Source organism: Balearica regulorum, chromosome 1 (genome assembly GCF_011004875.1).
Source record: "Balearica regulorum gibbericeps isolate bBalReg1 chromosome 1, bBalReg1.pri, whole genome shotgun sequence".
In the NCBI taxonomy this organism is placed as follows: Eukaryota; Metazoa; Chordata; class Aves; order Gruiformes; family Gruidae; genus Balearica; species Balearica regulorum.
The window spans coordinates 153,599,814-153,618,092 of NC_046184.1; the positions used below are offsets into that span (position 1 = coordinate 153,599,814).

The 18,279-nt window shown below is 43.4% G+C and overlaps 1 protein-coding gene across 4 annotated transcripts in view; it reads left to right on the forward strand.

Annotated features, from left to right (window-relative positions):
* Positions 1–217: 217 nt before the first annotated feature.
* CARS2 (cysteinyl-tRNA synthetase 2, mitochondrial) overlaps positions 218–18,279 on the forward strand; it is a 40,923-nt gene continuing 22,861 nt past the window's right edge. Inside the window, exons 1-8 of one of the 4 annotated variants that reach the window (XM_075740132.1) lie at positions 218–579; positions 682–732; positions 5,187–5,304; positions 8,109–8,180; positions 8,838–8,943; positions 9,656–9,739; positions 12,573–12,702; positions 15,499–15,632. In XM_075740132.1, the coding sequence (XP_075596247.1) occupies positions 359–579; positions 682–732; positions 5,187–5,304; positions 8,109–8,180; positions 8,838–8,943; positions 9,656–9,739; positions 12,573–12,702; positions 15,499–15,632 (916 nt within the window). In that variant the 5' untranslated portion in view covers positions 218–358. Of the gene's footprint in view, positions 656–681; positions 733–5,186; positions 5,305–8,108; positions 8,181–8,837; positions 8,944–9,655; positions 9,740–12,572; positions 12,703–15,498; positions 15,633–18,279 lie in introns of all 4 variants that reach the window. The other 3 variants (XM_075740124.1, XM_075740151.1, XM_075740143.1) reach the window with 3 other exon arrangements.

Consider the following 18,279-nt stretch of genomic DNA (forward strand, 5'->3'; position numbering starts at 1 on the left):
GCCGGCAGCCCGGGCCCACACACCCCCAGGCTCCTCAGCCGCGCCCCAGCCCGCCGGACTCACCGCGGGGCCGCCCCGAGGAGCGCCGTCCGCCTAGGCCGAGCTTCCCTGGTAGGCAGCGCACACAGAGCCGACCCCGCGCCCGGCAAGAGGTAGCGGCAGCCCGGCCGCGCCCCCTGTCCGCAGGCCCCTCCTCTTCCTGCCGCTCTGGCTGTAGTTACCGCGCTCGCCTGCTGTTTCCCGGTACAGGCGGCGCGGGTGTCGCGGCGGGTTGTGCTCCCTCCCCTCACTCCCTCCCTGCGGAGAGGCGGAGTTGCCGGCTCCTCGCCCGCCCGCGGCCGGGGGGGGGGCTGTAGCCATGCTGCGCGGAGCGGCGGTGGCGGCGGCCCGGCGATGCGGCCCCGGCTCCAGTGCCGTCCCCGGCGGGGGGAAGGCGGCGGCTCGGCGGTGTTGCAGCGGCGCAGCGCGACGGCGGGAGTGGGTGCCGCCGGCGGGGTGGCGCAGCGGGATCGTGGCTTACAACAGCCGGAGCCGGAGCAAGGAGCCGCTCGTACTGGCCGCGGAAGGAGTGGCGACCTGGTAGCGCCTCGCGGAGGGCGGGTGTGGGGCTGCCGGGCCGCGGGGCCGCGCCCGCCGGCCGGGCTGGCGGTGACGGGTGCGGTTTGCCTCCCCTCTCCGCAGGTACAGCTGCGGGCCGACGGTGTACGACCAGGCACACCTCGGGCACGCCTGGTGAGTCCCGGCTGTCCCCAGTCGCGGGGGGGGGGGAGGGGAGAGATGTCCCGTCCTGCGTGGGCTCGGCGCGGGTGGGAACCGCAGTAGTGTGTCCGGGTGACAGACCCCGTGTCCGGGTGACAGACCTCGCTGGGAGCCGCTGCGGCAGCGCCGGCACTTCGCCTTCCTGTTCCGTGCAAAGGGCAAAATACTATTTGGGTTCCTCCCTGCAACTCGCACCCCGGCCTCAGGAATCACGGATGGGGCTGTTGGTGCAGCTCGTCCAGAAAGAGACAATCGTGGGATGGAAAGTACGAGGAATGCGCACTTTTTTGCTAGGCAGGGGGAGATACTTCTAAGTGTATCGGCGTAACGTGACCTCTCGTGTAGAGAGGAGTTGGGGGCCTGGAGCAGAGCCTCCTGTCCCTGTGAAAGTACAGTTTTTGCCTCAAATTTAGTTTGGCTACTGTGTCAGTACCAAGGAAAAAGCTGTTCAGGGTTGACTATTTAAAAGATGCTTTTAAGGTTAACAGTTAAAATGGCAGTTCTTAAATTTCAGAAAGCCCAGGTAGCTTAAAGGCTTTTTTGCATAGTAACAGTTCAGTGGGTTACCATGTTTAAAAAAAAACAAAACAAACAAAACAGCTTTTTCTCTGTAGGTCATTAGGGTAATTGCGATAATAAATGAGCTTCATTATAAGTAATCTTGGAAAAAAATACTTTAAATATGCCAGAGAAGGTTGCTGCCAGTTGTTCTGCAGCACACCTGATGAGAAGACGTGCAGGGTGCCTGCAGGCTCCTGTGAAGCTGAGGGGAATTGCAGCAGCTCCTCCTTGGAGGAGCAGGGGTTTCTTGGATAATTACCACTTGCGTGAAGATCCGATGCTGTGTGTTTGAGTAATTCCATTTTAATTTAGGGCTTTTCACAGATTCTGGTCCTGTCTCAGCTTCATTCAGAAACTTGTGTGGAATGTTGCTCAAATGTTGAACCATCACAGTACTGCATAACTAGTTTCTGTAAAAGCGAAGTTTTAAAATACCAATCATGTAAAAATACTGTTGGCAGCCACTCCTTAAACGCTGCTGTACTGTTGTGTGTATGTGGTGGTGTCTTCTTCCTCCTTGCTTTTTTCCAGTCTTAGCAGAAAACTAACCTAACTTTTTACTGGTGATCTAAAAATCAAGAAACCACTATCTTGAATTATTTTGTTTGTACTTAGTACCTTCAGGGGAACTTTAAAAAAAAAAAGTCATAGCAATTTGTGTATTTAAATTGACAGTTACTGTAATACAGGCTATGTTACAGTTTGCCTTGAAATAATTGCAATTTAAAATCATTGCTTGAGAGGAACTATATAAAAAGATGCTAATACGTTTCTTTTCTCCATCACTCAGTTGAGGTTCTTCCCTGATGTGATGTAACAGGGGAGGGAACTGCAGAAGCGCTCCTGTCCCTTGGGGACAATTGATTGGTGCTGTAAAACTTTTTTGATCTTGTGATTTAGAGTTTGTGTGGAGAAAGACACTTCCCGAGACTGCTGAGCAAAAGGCAGTGTTCAGTGCCACAAGGAGCAAAATGGAAATAGGGAAACAGCATCTGCAGTGCGTTTCCAGTATCTGTCCTCTCTGGACGTGTGCGTGGTGCTCTTCTAACGTAACATTTCACTAATCAAATGTCGTACTGAGGAAGGAGAGATAAGGCATCTCCTTGCAGCACCCCGGGCTGTGGAGTAGAGTATCTTGTAACACCTTTGGGTGCTCTGCCCATTCTTCTCTTTGCTACATCAGCTACTAAGGGGTATCGTGGATCTAGAGCACAATGTTCATAGAGGTGGAGAATTTCACCTTTCAGTCTTGCATCTCTCTGTAGCTTTTGAATGTCTGGTTTTGTCAGCGGTTCTCCTTGTTCCCCTGCGTTCAGGCTCTTTTGATTAGCGGAGGGAGTAGGAAGGCCTTGCTCACTTTGCCAGTTCTCTCACCCATCTCTTCTTATCCTGTGTCTAAACTAAAAATTTCAAGCTTTCCTGATCTGGAGGTTTGGCATACGTTTGTGCCACCTGGGTTTGACCTCTTTACTTGCTGATTTAAGAAAGGTTATGGCTGAATATTGCCTTCGGAGTGGTGTATCATGCGGATAAGTCACTGTGGTAATACTCTTTCTGCTGCCTCTTTACCACCTTCACACGTTGTTCCTGTAGCACTGTTGTGCGGCAAGACACCTGAACTGAAGACCTTCCTCTCTTTTTCCCTCCAGTGTGTCAGAAGTCGGCTGTTCCTGACCACTGTCTGTGGTCTTGCACATGTCACTGTTGACGTCCTATTGCTCAGCTGATGTGTTCAGGATGGTGGAGTGCTCTTAATTTTCTTTTTTTTTTTTTGAAAATTTTTTTTTCCCCTCCAATAGCTAGGTCTAACTGTAAAGCTTCTGTAGGCCCAACTGAAGTGCATGTTGCTATGGGGGTCTACAGGCCAGGAAATGCCCTGAGAAAGAGTGTGAAGTCAAATGGAGTGACGGCTGTTGCTACGGTGCCGCTCTTGTAAAATACCATTGTTTTGTCACAGTCTTGCACCATGTTATCATTAGAATTCCTTTTTTCCCTTCTTTTTTATGTTTGACTTGTGGTAGGCTATAATGCAGAAATGAATAATGGAAATGAGCTTGAAATCCTTCAGAAGAATTTGAAAATAATGGCGTTATTCTTTTTTCTCCCTTCCTCCTTCCCCTGCATAAGGATTTCTTATTTCTCAAAGTAATCCAACTTTCTTTTTTAGTATGTTTTGCTTCCAGACTTCAAAACAGGTGCTCTGTATGCCATGATACAATATCCAAAACTTATTCTGTATGAAGAAAAACATCAGACCGGCAGATAATGTCACCTTTTCCCTCAGTTCTAAGGCTGGCCTTGATGTTGCTGGTGTGAGCTGCAGCCTGGTTGGCATCTGGGTTCCTGGCTGAATACTTGGAAATAAGAGTAAATCCAAGCATGAAAGGAGATTTCATTCAGTCCCTTGTGCCTGCTCTGTCACTCCCCTGATTTTTTTACTGGTGGTGTGTTGTGTTTTGTTTTTTTTTCTTATCAGTCCTGAAGTGGTAAGGGCGCTGCTTTCTGAGGTGTCAGGGCATCTGCTCTGGCTCTTGCAGTGTTTCTTCCATCCATTCAGGTGGAAAGTCAGAGAAGAGGAAACAGTGCAAAATTTGTGTCTGCTCTGGGAACGGGCACTGCAGGGCTGTAAATCTAATATCAAGCTTTTGATGCTGGCATTGTTCCTCTGAATGGGATCCAAAGAGCAATCTAATGTTCTTACGGAATCGTGTCACCACATTAGATGATCGTTACTTCTAGTGAGCTCATTAAAAACTATTTCCTTGGCAGCATGTTCCGCCTTTCAAAAAACCTTTTTCAACATGGGCATGGTGCAAACAACAACAAAAAGTATTTTTCTTCATCAAGATATTACAACATCCATAAATCTGAACCTTAATGCCACCTGGTCCCTGCAGCTAAGGGGAAGGATACAAATCCCTTTCCGGGGTTTGCTTATGCTGCTTTGCTCCGACAGCCCCGGGAGTCGCAGTTTGTGCGGTGCTGTGGGTGAAATAGGAACCTGTAGGTCTGTGAGTCTCCTTTTGGGCTTCGTTTTCTCCAAAACCAGCGCAGGCTGAAGTTTCTCATCACCTTGAAGGGCAGACCCAGAGCCTCTAGTCACCTTGTAATACCTCACCTAATAATTGGGTTTTACTCAATCAAAGCATGTTTTGAGAATTGCGAGTGGAGAGTCTGAGGGGCAGAAAGGGTTGGCACAGCCCTGTGCAGCTTGTAGGTACATCAGTCTAGCAGCATTAAATACTCTGTTTTGTGGCGAGGAGCCTGCATAATTTTGAAAATTTATTCTCAAGTGTAAATAAAACAAAATAACCCCCAGAGCAGCTCTTCTTTGCTATCAGGGAAAGATCTGTGGTGGTGTGTGAATTAAATAGTTTAGTGGTGGTTGGTAGCTGTAGTTGTTACTCAACCCCAAGCAAAGTTCACCTGAACCCTGTTTTATTTCTCCCTGTTCTTTTGCCCTGTGGCTTTTGAAAACCTGTTAGAATATCCAAAGCCTGAGGGATGTATTTCAAGAATATCCATCTGTCTGTACTGTTTGCTTTGAGAGTCTCCTGGCTCATGCATAGCTTCTGACGTGCTTCAGTGCTTGAATAAAGAGATGCAACAAAGGAAAACACTCAGAAAATTTGATGTAATGTGTCACTAATGCCAGAAGAGGGTAGGCCAGTTCAAGGGAAATTTGCTTGACTTTTGTGTAGGTGGTAACTGGTTTTGGAAAAGTACTTCATGCACTGAAGACCTCTTCATTACAAGTCTTGGGGTATTTAGATTGTCCCTGTGGCTGTTGGTTATTTTTGTTTACGCTTATTCCTACTCCTGCATGTTTAAAAGCTCATGGTTGGTTTGGTCTTTTTCTCTTCCAGCTCCTATGTTAAGTTTGATATAATTCGAAGGATAATGACTAGGTTTTTTGGAATAGAAGTTATCATGGTGATGGGGATCACGGACATAGATGACAAGATAATAAGAAGAGCCAACGAGGTAGGTGTTTGCTGCAGTCTTTGAAACAAACTTTTGGTATTTTCTATGTAGGGAAATTAACCTAGGTTTGTGGTTTGGTTTTTTTTTTGGTTTTTTTTTTGTTTTTCTTGAGTCGTGTTTGTTTTAATTAGTAGATAATACATGTTGAGATTTCTGGTCCCCTAGCATGGCTGTCATGGGGCTGGGCATCGAGAGCTGCGTGGAGGTCAATGGGCACAGAGCTGTGTGGTGGGGAGGGCTGTGTTGCAGCACCCACGGCCCAGTCCTCCTTCCCTCACCTCCTGCCGGGGAGGCCAGCGGGGAACAAAAACCCCGGGGTGAATCCTCAGCACGGTTAGAGAGTATCTTATCCCCAAAGCATCTCAAAACTTAGCAGCTAGAAGGCTTCTGGCTGTGTTCTGGAGAAGCGTTGTGTGCCCGTTGATGGTTAAAGGCAGTAAGTACATGCAGCATCGCCACATGTGAGGCGGAGGGTGGTTCCCAAAAGGTGCCGAGCACCATCTAGCTGCAACGTCTGTGCCTTGGAAAGCTTCATCGGGCTTGTCAGAGTTCATCGCCTACATGACAATTGATGTTGAGTGTATGGATAAGACTTGGTAAGAATGGGGCCTGGTGGCTGGATTCATGTGAAAATGATAGAATAAAAAAAACCCCAACAACCAGCGCAACCAACCCTTTCACTGAATTCTCAGGGTTGTTGGCATGATTAAAGGTTTTATGCCAATAAGTGGCTCTCAGCTGGATTTTAATCAAACCTTTTTTACCAGCGGAGCTTAGTGAATGATTATTCCAATTCTTCTCTTTTTTTCTTTGTGTTTTTTAAAATGCTTTTTGGACTCTGAAATGCTAGGAATATATTCTGTGTTTTGAATATTTTTTGTCTGTTTTGTTTTTCAATTCTATGAGTCATGTCTTCTCGATCATAAATGAATGTAGTGGATCAAATTGCAGTTGCAAGCTTTAAGCTAGTTTCTTGGAGCCGGAGAATTTGACAGCTGTCACTTTTATTTAATCTTTAAGTAAACAGTTACTATTGCAGTCAAATATAGGGCACTGCATTCAAACCAATACTAGCACACTGACCCTGTAGAAATACATGTGTGTTCCCTTAGTCCATTTACTTGCAGTTTTCTAAGGCAATAGGCCATCTTAAAAAAACCCAATGAAACAAAAAACCCAGGCATTTTAAATCTGTATGTGTGCATTGTAAATTTTTTTCCTTATTGTCAGAACATTATGGTGACTTTATGGTTGAGGAGGGGGGGATGACATGATGTTTTAAAATAATTTGTGTTTATTTACTGCATTGTTCGGTTGTATGAAGTAATCTTTTTGTGACTTTTTTTTTTTGGTGACTTTTTGAAATGCCTGCTCTGCTCTGCACATTTTGTTTGGATGGCCAAGGCCTCTACCTCAGCAGTCTGATCTTGTTGTTGGGACCTCTGTACCCGAAGCATTACAGTGGTGGGATCAACATGCCTAAGGCTGTTCCCCACCCTCTGGTGGGATTCATCTAGTCTGAAAGTTGGGCATCTAGTGTACAGTGAGCATGCTGCATGCCCTCAGTGGTCCTTTAAGAGAGAGATGAGTCTCTTTGTATTTTGAACATCTGTCTGGAAGGGAGGAATTTCCCCATCTTGCTCTTCTAGGCACCTTTTGTCTCTCTGTTGATCAAGGAAGCAGCTGAGCTGTCTATGGAGATGAGTCCTGTCGCTGGGGTCTGGAAGAGCACACTCTGGTCTGTAGGCAGAAGCATGCCTTCATTTCTCAGTGCTGAGCATCTTCCTTCTTTCATTGCTGGATGAGTGTCTGGTCTGTCTTCCCCAGAACTCCTGCCTTGGCCAGGAGCTTGTCCAAACAGTGCGCTCCAAAAATCAGACCCCTTAAAGATACTCCAGTAATGAATTGGAAGTGATGAAACTGGATTTCTTTTGTTAATGATTCAGTTACCTGCAAGCTGGAGAGACTGCCAGTATGTCTCCTCCCCAGTAGGTTCTCCTCAAAGAAGATATAAAAGCTCGCATTTGAAACACTTTGATGTCATGCTTTTGCTTGCTAGAGCAGGTTTTGCTGTCGTGCATCTTTCGAGCCCTGGCCTCTTCTGAATATTTGAGAACAAGCATCTCGTCACGTGCAAGTTGTCTCTTCCCTTTTGGGTTGCGCTTTCTCGTTACTTCTGCGAGGATCCCTGTTCCTGCCCCTCAGCCTGTCAATGAGAAACGCGGAGAAGGTGCTTGACAAGTGCCGCGCTTGGCAAAGCATGGGACTGACTTTCAGTCCATTTCCCCTGGTCGTACGGAGATCTATGAGTAACCACGATCATCTGAAATAGCTTATTTTTCTTAATCACTGAAAATTAATATCCTGTCTCATCCTGCAAGTCTCTGATCTGTCTTTCTGATGTGTCGGTGGTATCGGCGTCTCCTGCCAATAAGTCAAATGAATTTCACGTCCTGTGTTCTGTAGTATATCTTGTTGCTGGAAATGGAAGACCCTCTCAAGAGGAAAATAATGAGGGAGGGAAGGAAGGAGTTTGTTTTAATCTTCGGTTGCCTTAGCTTAGAAGATATGTATTCATATTTTGGCAATTCAGAAGCATAAATGAAATACTACTTTTAAGTTATAAATAACTTACATCTCTTCCTCTATGAATGTTGGATTAATAAGCCTTTCTGACTCTTTACCTTGGGGGCTCTGTAAGTCTTCCAATTAGCTATTAACTGTCTGATAAAAGATTGCAATATTTTATATTATTACTTTGATTTACTAATCTGTTTCTCTTTTTTTTTTTTTTTTTTTTTCAGATGAATATATCGCCAGTAGCTCTTGCTCGTATTTATGAAGAAGACTTCAAACAAGATATGGCTGCCTTAAAGGTACAAATACTTGAGCTTCTAAATTTAAGAGTCTTTTAAAGCAATTAGTTTGGTAAGGAATCTGACTTTGACAGTTTGATCTGAAAAAAATGAATCGATTGCTTGTGTGATAGTGTTGCTTGGAAACTGAGTGCTGATTTACTTTTTCATTCTTTTGGGAAGATATTGCACACTTTTTGGGTAAAGAAATGGAGGAAGATGCAAACTCTAGATTTGGAATGAACAAGTTAAATGTCTTTAGGGACACAAAATTTTTTTGCTCCATGCAACAGAGCCTAGTTTCACAGATCATATATATTTACTACAATGTAGAAATAGCCTGATCTAAAGCGTATGAAACATCAAATAGTCTTTTATTGACTTCAAGTGTCTTTGCTTCTTGTCCAAAAAACTTGTCAGAAGCAAGGAGTAAGCTACTGGGAGAAATGAGTGGATTATTTTTTTTTGCCACACCTGAAAGTTTTTCTTTTTTTTTTTTTTTGGTGTATTATCTTGAATTCTACTCGTGACTTTTTTATGGTACTTGCAACTTTTTTTTTTTTTTGAAAGTTAAAATTGAGGACAGTGTTCTTTAAAATTTGTTTCTTAGAGTGAAGGGACTTGTTAGCAGTGTATTCCATACAGGCTAATGAGATGTTACTCTTTCTTTGTTTTAAGGTCCTTCCTCCAACAGCATATATGAGAGTGACTGACAACATTCCTCAGATAATTTCCTTTATAAAAACAATAATTGCTAGTGGACATGCTTACGCAACCTCGCAAGGTAAGACTCGCAGCAAGGCAACTCCTTGTTCAGCACATGCACAGGAAATCTGTGCTCTTAGTAATCCTGTTTTGGGATCAGATGAGATACTCTGTGCCAAGCTTTCCTTCTGTTGATTAACAGACAGGGTGTGAGCAACTTGTTTGTGATGACATGAGTGGGCAGAGCAATTATTACTCAATTTCTGAGTTAAATGTAGCTCATTACTTAATATAATTGTTTACTGTAATGAGCTGCTATCTAAGCTCCTGTGGGGCAGTCTTGGCCTGGCATCTACAAGAGAGCTGGGGGAACCTCTTAACTCTAATCAGGAGGTGCTGTAAAAGATGTGCCTGCAAAGCACAATGTGTTGATTTTTTTTTAATTTTTTTTTTTTTTTAGCAGAGCTGGTGGTTGTAGAAGGAGTCGAGTGCATTATAACTGGAGTAGTAGTAGGCTACATTTCAGTCAGAGAGGGGGAATGCCAATTGTGCATGGGAACCTGGGGAGATCTGCAGAATACAAAGTTATCCTATGTGCAGAGTGAGCATGTGCAGCAAGGTTACTGGGAATGTGGAAACGTGCTACTACTACTGCAGTATTTCTGAATTTATAAATCAGAATTTCAAATGGGAGTTGAAGGGTAGTTTGTTTTGCTTTTAGGGAAATGTTCCCTTGTCATCATGAATGTGTCCTGTCTTTGCTGTAAAACTAAACATTTCTTTGCTTTTAGGCAATGTTTATTTTGATGTTAAGTCTTGGGGAAAAAGGTATGGAGTATTAACTGCTATTTATCCAGATACCCAAGCTGAAGCAGGTATGTTCATGACACCAACTGATTTGTATTAATGCATTGTCTGAACTCGTGATGTATCTATGCATAAACCTTCATTGAACAGTCTGAAACAGTTTTCTAACCTGTTGGGTATAACCAGCTTTTTGGTTAATGAAGACCTAGGGTTTTTTTTATTTTTTATTTATTTTTTTTTAGTATTTATCAAGGCACTCACTGTTGCTGGTGCAAGAGGAAACTTGTTGGTCTCTCTTCATACTTGGTTCCCCTTGTACCTTTGTTCTGGTACGCTAGAACAACTAAGATTCTTAATTTTATTTAAATACTTGGGAGTGGTACATACAAACTTCATAGTGAGGCGGTGGTCTCAGCCGTTGCAACTAGCCAGCAGTGAGGTAGTCAAGGGTAAATGCAGGGAAACATCTACTGTGTTGTCGTGTGGACAGTTGCAGCCTTCTGATGCACACTAACTAGATGAATTTGGCTTTTTCATTATTTACCACTGGCTGCTACTGCTAAGCAGCCTATTTGTGTGAGGATGAGCAACCTCTTGATACGCTGTGCTGGAGTGTGCCTATACCCTTGGCTGCAGTTGTCCAGCTGCTGAGCAGGGTTGCTGAGCCGCTCTGTAGTTTCCCTGCAGGTCTCCTGCATCCTTTGCATGCTGAAGTTCAATATTTCTTCATTGAAAAAAATCTGTTTGCAATTACTGAAAATGCCTGGCATGCTGATGCTCAGGTGAGTCGCAGCCAGAAACTTCTCACAGCTCTACTCTGGAGTTGTTTCGGCGTTACAGCTTGCAGAGGGAATGTGTTTTGTCGGCAGTTATTTGGAGGTAGTTACTGACTGCAGAGGCAGCCTCCTGGGCCGCATTAGGAAGAGCATTGCCAGCAGCTCAAGGGAGGTGAGCCTTCCTCTCTGCTCAGCGTGAGGTCAGGCATGCCTGGAGCGCTGGGTCCAGCGCTGGACTCCACGGTACGAGACAGACATGGACATACTGGAGAGAGCCCGGCAAAGGGCCATGAATACAGTGGAGGTGCTAGAGCATCTTTCATATGAGGAAGGGCTGAGAGGGCTGGGACTGCTCAGCCTGGGGAAGAGAACGCTCAGGGGCATCTTACTCATGTGGGCAAATACCTGATGGGGGGAGTAAAAAAGATGGAGCCAGCCTCTTCTCAGTGGTGCCTGGTGACAGGACAAGAGGCAATGGACACAGTTTGAAACACAGGAAATTCCATTTAAAGCTAAGAAAACTTTTTTTTTTTTTTTTTTTTACTCTGAGGATGGTTAACACAAAAACATGTTACCCAGAGAGGCTGTGGAGTCTCCATCCTTAGAGATATTCAAAACCCGCCTGGATGCCGTCCTGGGCAGCCTGCTGTAGCTGAGCTTGCTCCGAGCAGGGGGTTGGACTAGATGATCTCCAAGGTGCCTTCCAGCCTCAGCTCTGACCAATCAAGTGGTTTATCTGTTTTTGCCTCAAGTCACTTGCAACCAAATCTACTGTTATTTCCAAAGATTTTGCCTGTTGTTTTGCTTATAACAGAGAAGGTGAAGAGCGCTTTTTTTTTTATAGCAGTATACTCACCAAAAAAAAAAAGGATTGAGTAAACAGATACTGGTCAGTCAGAGCTTGGCAAACTAGTGACAGAGACAGAATGAAGATTCAGTAGATAAAACTAGGGTTATATTTCTGTGCCTTTATTTCTTAGCAATTTTGAATGATGAAGCAGGTGTAATGGGTTTTTGTAATGTGCTTCCCTTAATATTGCATGACGTTCTGTATAAGAACTCTGTATAATATCAATAAACTACAAGCGGAATGGCTCAAGAAAAATGACCATCTAATAGATTTCCCAAAATAGCTGTGAATCATCATTAAAATGTATTGATACTGGAATGCTCCAGGGATTGGTTCAGACCCAGCAATACACTGTGGTTTTGTTAGTGATCTGAAAAAAGTAGATGAAAGAAGTAAATCTAGTGTCAGCTGCTGATAAAACAGATGAGCAGTGTTAAATAAGGAAACTTGAGTTGTTTGCAAGCTGGATCCCTTCAAGCCGAATAGGTATATTGTTCTGCATCAGTCAAATATGAGGTCGTGTATTTGTCAGCAAAATAAAAAAGTCCAGAACTCTGTTCTGCCACTCCTGCCGGGGAGTGGCGTGTATCTGACTGGAGGTTAAGAGCCAGTGGCGATGAACCATCCTCTGTGGTACTGTGGCAAAAAGGACTACATCCTTGGCTGTGTAGTGAAGGAAACAACAAAGATAGCTGGGCAGGAGACATTTGTAGAGAAGCCATTGGTGAAAATGGCACTGGAAGGATGCTGTTATCCAAGAATAGTTTTGATTCTCATGTCCTTGCTGCTCTTGGTTTTATAGATTGTGAACCAGAAACTATTTGTGTCCCAGAGAAAAAAAAGTGGGTGTTTTTGCTTGGGTTTTTTTTGTCTTTTTCTTGTTTTGTTTAGGTTGTTTTTGTTACTTTTGCTGCTGTGGTGCAATCAGTTTGTCCTGGAGAAACTGGCTGAGAAGTAACTAAATGAACGATGTGAAAACAGAGAAGGCCAAAAGAACTGAAAGGATAGGCTGTATTAAAGAATCTTCAATCCATCTTTTTTAGCCTGCAGAAATCTAATTCAACATATTATTTTTTCAAATGCTTGATTGAGAAACTGGAAGCCCTGTATAAGAGGGAAGGGAGGAAAGTTGCAGGGAAAAGTTGAGTGAAATCAATTAAAATCAGAGTAGCTCACTAAACGCACCTTTCAACGTGATTTCATTTGCTCATTTTTTAAATTTTTGTTCTTTTTGTTTGAGACATATCCCACTAACAAATCACTTACTCTTGGCAGTTGATACTGACAAACGACACAGTAAAGATTTTGCCCTGTGGAAGGCTGCCAAACCTCAAGAGATATTTTGGACTTCTCCCTGGGGAAAAGGAAGACCTGGATGGCACATTGAGTGTTCCACAATATCAAGGTCAGATTTCTTGGATTTTAAATCTAGTGTTGGTTTTAGTTTTCAGTCACAGTACAATGGTAGCAGCAGTATTGAAAGTGGGGTTTTTCTCTTGATCAGTAGAAAGCACCAGTTTAATGTGAATACTTCCTGCAATTTGAGGTGTTACGTGTGACCCAAACAAACTCTGCTCTACTTTAATGGTGTAGCTGTCTTGCTGTGTTTTGGCACTTTCTCTTGAGACAGACTTGAGTATTTAAAATATGCTGTGCAGGATCATACAGTTGACTAGCAAGTCTTTTGACTTGAATTGGGTAACCAAAGTTTTAGTGAAAGAAATGACATCAGTATCATAAACCTCCTTTCCACTTCTTGCAGTCTCCATCAGACCTAGTTTAGCATGTTGTGCTGTGTCAGGAGGCCAGGGTATGGGATTCCATCGTGACGCCAGCGAGCATACAAGATCTTGCTGGCTTTATCTTAACAGCAGTTGTAGATATTCATGTTAATCATCTAAGCTTTATTCAGCTTTCCTTAAGTCAGCCACGGTATTAAATATTCTGATTTCTCTGTGGCAGTATATTCTGTGGGCGCGATGTGAATTGTGCATGGCGGCATTTTGCTTGTAGTTCGTTTAAATTAATTTTGCTCTTAACTTGAAGTTTTATTTTCTCCACAGGATGGTAGTACTTTGTCCCACACTGTGTTAACTTATGACCTATTAATTTGTATTTTTTTAAAAAAAAAAAAAAAAAGAGACTTTACATCTTCTCTCCTGGAAGATTGATAGTGGTACTTAGTTTTGCATCAGTCTTAAATCTTTTTTTGGAAGCTATTAACAAATTATTTAGATCTGTCCCTGTTTAACTTAAGTTTTCAAGCCAAGCTGAAAGTAGGTGGAAGAGATGCTTGAGGTTTCTCTTTCATATGCTTTGCTGCTGCACCTGGGGTTGTTAGTCATTACTACCTGATAGTGAAAAACATTTATAAGGGTGATTTTTCTGCCTTTAAATAGCTTCAGCACTGCCAAACAGTTCTTAAAGCAACTGAAGTGCACAAAACCATGCTGTATTTGAAGTGCAAACCTGTGACAGCATTGCACAGATAAGAAATGCCAGCTTATTATAAAATGGCCTGTCCGCTAATGCGGTGCTGTTTATAGTCTGCATTTCTTTGTGTAAAAACTTATTTTGCTGTGGCTGGATCAGGCTCCTGCCATGTAAGTAAGAGTCGACGCATGCAGAACATCAGTTTAGTAATCTTGGACTGTGAAAAATGGAGACCGTATTTTTGGTACGTTACTTAGAACATTTTGCTGTCCCAGTCGGCTGTCCAAAGCCCATTTTAAGCAATACCGACTTACTCATCTGTTTTGCCAAAGGTCTCAAAGCACTTTAAGTAGGCTAGGTGAGCTAATTTTGGCTAACCCACCCTGTTCCTGGGGATGGTGAAGGAGGAGGATGTTGGTCTCTAATGCAGCCCTGGAGGAGGGAACGACCTGCTGTGACTTAGGTCTGATCCCCTCTCTGGAGTTTCCCTTGCAGTGAGATGGGATGCTCCTCACACCCCTCAGCTGTTTCCAGATCTGTCTCTCTCCTCTTCCCAGCTCTTAATTGGGAATTAAGTTGGAGGAAGCAGCAAGTGGCCAGTGCTCCTCTGCAGGTGGTACAAGGGGACGGCACGAGCCAGGGCCACAAAGATCTGTGCTTAAGCTGGTTTTGGAGCAGATGGGAGGAAGCAGAGGGGCATGAGTTTGGGAAACGGCAACAGCCAGTCTTTCTTTCCTCTCTTTTCCTTGTTTTCTTCTCTTCCTGTGCCCCAACTGCTTCTGCAGAGCCATCGTGAACCAGGGTGTTTTGTCCCAAAAAGGGACAAAAGTATTATTTAGCCAGCTACGGGGAGCAGCTTGTTAACGTGACGTGTGGGAAGACTGTGTGTGTTTGTACACACACGTGCATGCATGTGTGGGGCTTGCCTTTTATTTTCTGCTGTGTAGACTTTGCATCTTCCCCAGCTTGAGTGTCCCTGGTTTTTGTGTAGTTAGTGCTGATTGACCTCCCTGTGAGTAGGTAAGTGTTGTCTTTGTTTAACAGATGGGCAAAATGAAGTTATTCATTTGCCCAACGTGACCTAGTAGGGACTTGCTGGAACAGTGGACAGAGCGTAGCAGCCTTGACTCCTGGGGTAAAATCAGAAAACGTCTAGGTCTGTCCTATAGATTCCCACATGAATACATTATTTCCAGCCACCAGTATTTGCAGAGAGGCCTGTGCTGTGCAAGCCCGTGGGTGACCTGCACAGATACAGCCGTGCTGTTGGGATGAGAGGAATGGCCTTGGGAGGTCAGAGGCACCGACATTTTCTCTTGACATTGTAACAGTATAGGACTAAGCATATTATATCATGACTGCGTACAGCATTGCCTGAATCCTTACAGAAAAGGTACAAGATAAAGAATAGTGAATTTATAGAAATGTTCATCACTTTGAAGTTGTTAGGCTTGCAGATGAAGGCAGCTGTCTGATAATGAAACGGTAGCAGAACAAGGAAAGGAGATGTCCTGCTTTTCTAACTTAGTTAAGTTAGAAAAATAATTGCTCCTACTAAGGAGAATTAATTGCGGGCAGATACGGGTCCCATCCGTACAAGTTCTGCTGCAGTTTTGGTATCCAAGATCTGTGCAAGCCCTTGTTTTAAAACTGCAATCATGAAATTGTACACATAAACTTATGATGTTTCATCTTATTCTTTTCTGTATTTCTTCTACAAAAGGCTTTTGTAGTGTTCTACTTACTGAACAGGAAAATATTGTTACAGTGCAGTGTTTGGAAAGCAGCTGGACATCCATACCGGTGGAATAGATCTTGCATTTCCTCATCATGAAAATGAAATTGCACAGTGTGAAGTGTATCATCAGTGTGAGCAATGGGGAAATTACTTTTTGCATTCTGGTGAGTAAAATACTAATCACCCAAGAGGCCTCTACAAATATAAGGGTTTGGTTTTTTAGGTTGGACATTTATATGGTAGGAAAACAGATCCTGTACTACAGTGACCAAGTTCCTGTCCTCACTAAGTGAAGAAATATAAATGAGAGTGAATCTTGAAACTGTAGAATGAATGCCTTTATTAATAGAAGTAGTTACAGTGAAATATTCTTGAATTTCATCTGGGGAAATCTCCAAATAACAGTATATGCATTGCCCATGTACAGTGTTTACACCTAATTAAAAATATGGAAAGAAGAATTTTTGCTGTAGAATTTCATTCCCTTTCATTTGAGTTTCCTCAAAATTTGAGAGTACTCTTTGTAATAGGCTTTCTCTTTTTATTGTATTTTGGCTGCAACAGTCCTGCAGGAAGGGGATGAAAATAGTTGATCTTTTCTATATGTGTTTATGTAGTCCTCCTAAAACCAGAAATTCCCACTGTCTTAGAACCAGAACCCACAGTATCTGAAGGCGGGGACTGGAGTTGGCAGGTGGGCAGGTAGCTGATTGTAAGGTTTTAAAAGCATTGCAAATAGGATAAGCTCATCTGATTCTCCAGTGTCTCTCAGCACCACTTGCTTGTGGGCCTAAAAAAAGTTTTCAGTAGCATGTGGAATCAAGTAGCCTGTGTTTATAAAGACAAGACATCTGTACTGCTGGAAGATGATAATGGAGGGAATGCTAAGGTACATGAACTGATGATCCAGCAAAGCTCACAAAGTTGTGATCTGCAGAGAAGTGTCTGAGCTGGGATGGCTTGTATGGTTTGAAATGTGAGGGAAGCCTTGCAGGCAGGCACTCTGCAGCAACTAACCACTGGACGTTCTGTGTGCATAATTCACATACCTGTAACTACTTACCTTCTCCTCCTGGGAAGCCTTTTTTTATCCACCAGTAGCATTATGCCTAGTGATGGATGTGAGAAACAAGACCAAGTGAGTCAGGTGCTTTGGTCTATTCTGGTCAGGCATGGTCAATGAGAAGTACAGAGAAGGAGATCTGTGACTTGTGGGCCACATAAAATCATGGAATGGTTTGGGTTGGAAGGGACCTTAAAGATCATCTAGTTCCAACCCCCCTGCTGCGGGCAGGGACACCCTCCACTAGACCACATTGCCCAAAGCCCCATCCAACCTGGTCTTAAACACTTCCAGGGATGGGGCCATCCACAGCCTCTCTGGGCAACCTGTTCTAGTACCTCACCACTCTAACAGTAAAGAATTTCTTTCTAACATCTAATCTAAATTGACCAAGTCACTCATTCATCGGCTCTGGAGATATTGAGTCTCATCACTATGGTCCCTTAACGCTCTCTGGTGCTCTGACCAGCTTCAGTGTCTCTCTCCTTTCCTATGGAGTGACTTGGTATTGGTGTAGCCCATAGACGTCATAGACCCTGTCTCTTCCCCCAGAAGTCACCTCGCTGGCTATGCCTGGCTAAACTGTACCAAAGTGCCTCCAGTGCAGGATACTGCCTGGCATTATGTAGAACTGCTCCTTGCTGCCTTTGAATGACTGTGCTTTGGTGAAGTTTGTGTTGTACAGTGCTTTGAACTACGTCGTTGTCTGATGGTAGTAGCACTGTTCCCGTTAATGGAAATTGTGAAACTTGTTCTTCCTGTTGCAGTCATGGTGGTTCTGGATGGTCTCCAAAGAACTGAAGACAATAGAAAGTCAGGTTCAAATCTGCAGTCTTTCTTCTTGTTGAACAGTACTTTGTGCAAGATGTCTTGGTGAACTCTGAGCTCCTTCCTTGAGTAAGAGATGCAGAGTTAAGCTTGTGCTATGCTCTGGGAATTACTTGAGCTTTCTTTTTATATGTATTTGAATTGAATGGGGTGAATATTGAATTCTAGTTTCGGTTTCCAGTGTAGAGCCTGTTCTAAATCAATAGCAATTGTCCAGAGGCTGGTGCATCCTCCAGGGTGTGCTTTGCTTCTGAAGTGCTGGGTAGTTCTCTGCTCTTCCACTGAGATGCACTGGTTACTGCCAGGTGGAGCCTTCTGTTGAAAACCAGTCAGTCTGACTTTTCAAGCCTGGAATTGAAACTATAGGGGAAATATTCTTTGAAATTAACTAACTAAAGAGGAGTCATTTTTTCTTTAAAAAAAAAAAAAAGAAAAGGAAAAGAGCTTAATTCCAAGGGCAACTTGTACACTGAGGTTCTCTAGGAGCTGACAGATTACATTCATTAAGTCAAAAAACTTTGCTGGAGGACGATAGTGTGAATTATTTAGGGCAAATGAATCAGCTTCAGAAACAATTTATTCTGGTAACAGACTTCAGAATTTTAGCAGGCTTAGAATTGGAGGAGCAATCCCCATTAGAGGAAGAAAATCCCTGCACTGGGGATAAATCTTCTTATAAGGACTCTATTTTTAGACTACTTGTATTCTGGGAAGAGTGCCAAGCCAAAGTTATGAAAATCCTTGTATTTTGTGATTCTTTAATGAAATCCTTCTAACTGCTGAAACTCTTGAAGAGGAATATTATTTCAAATTCAGATGTTACCTGTACCTTATTGGGAACACACAATGAAACTGTTTTAACCTTGGCTGCCTAAAGTTAAGTCAGTCAATATTCAGGCACGCTTGCGAAAGAAAAAAAA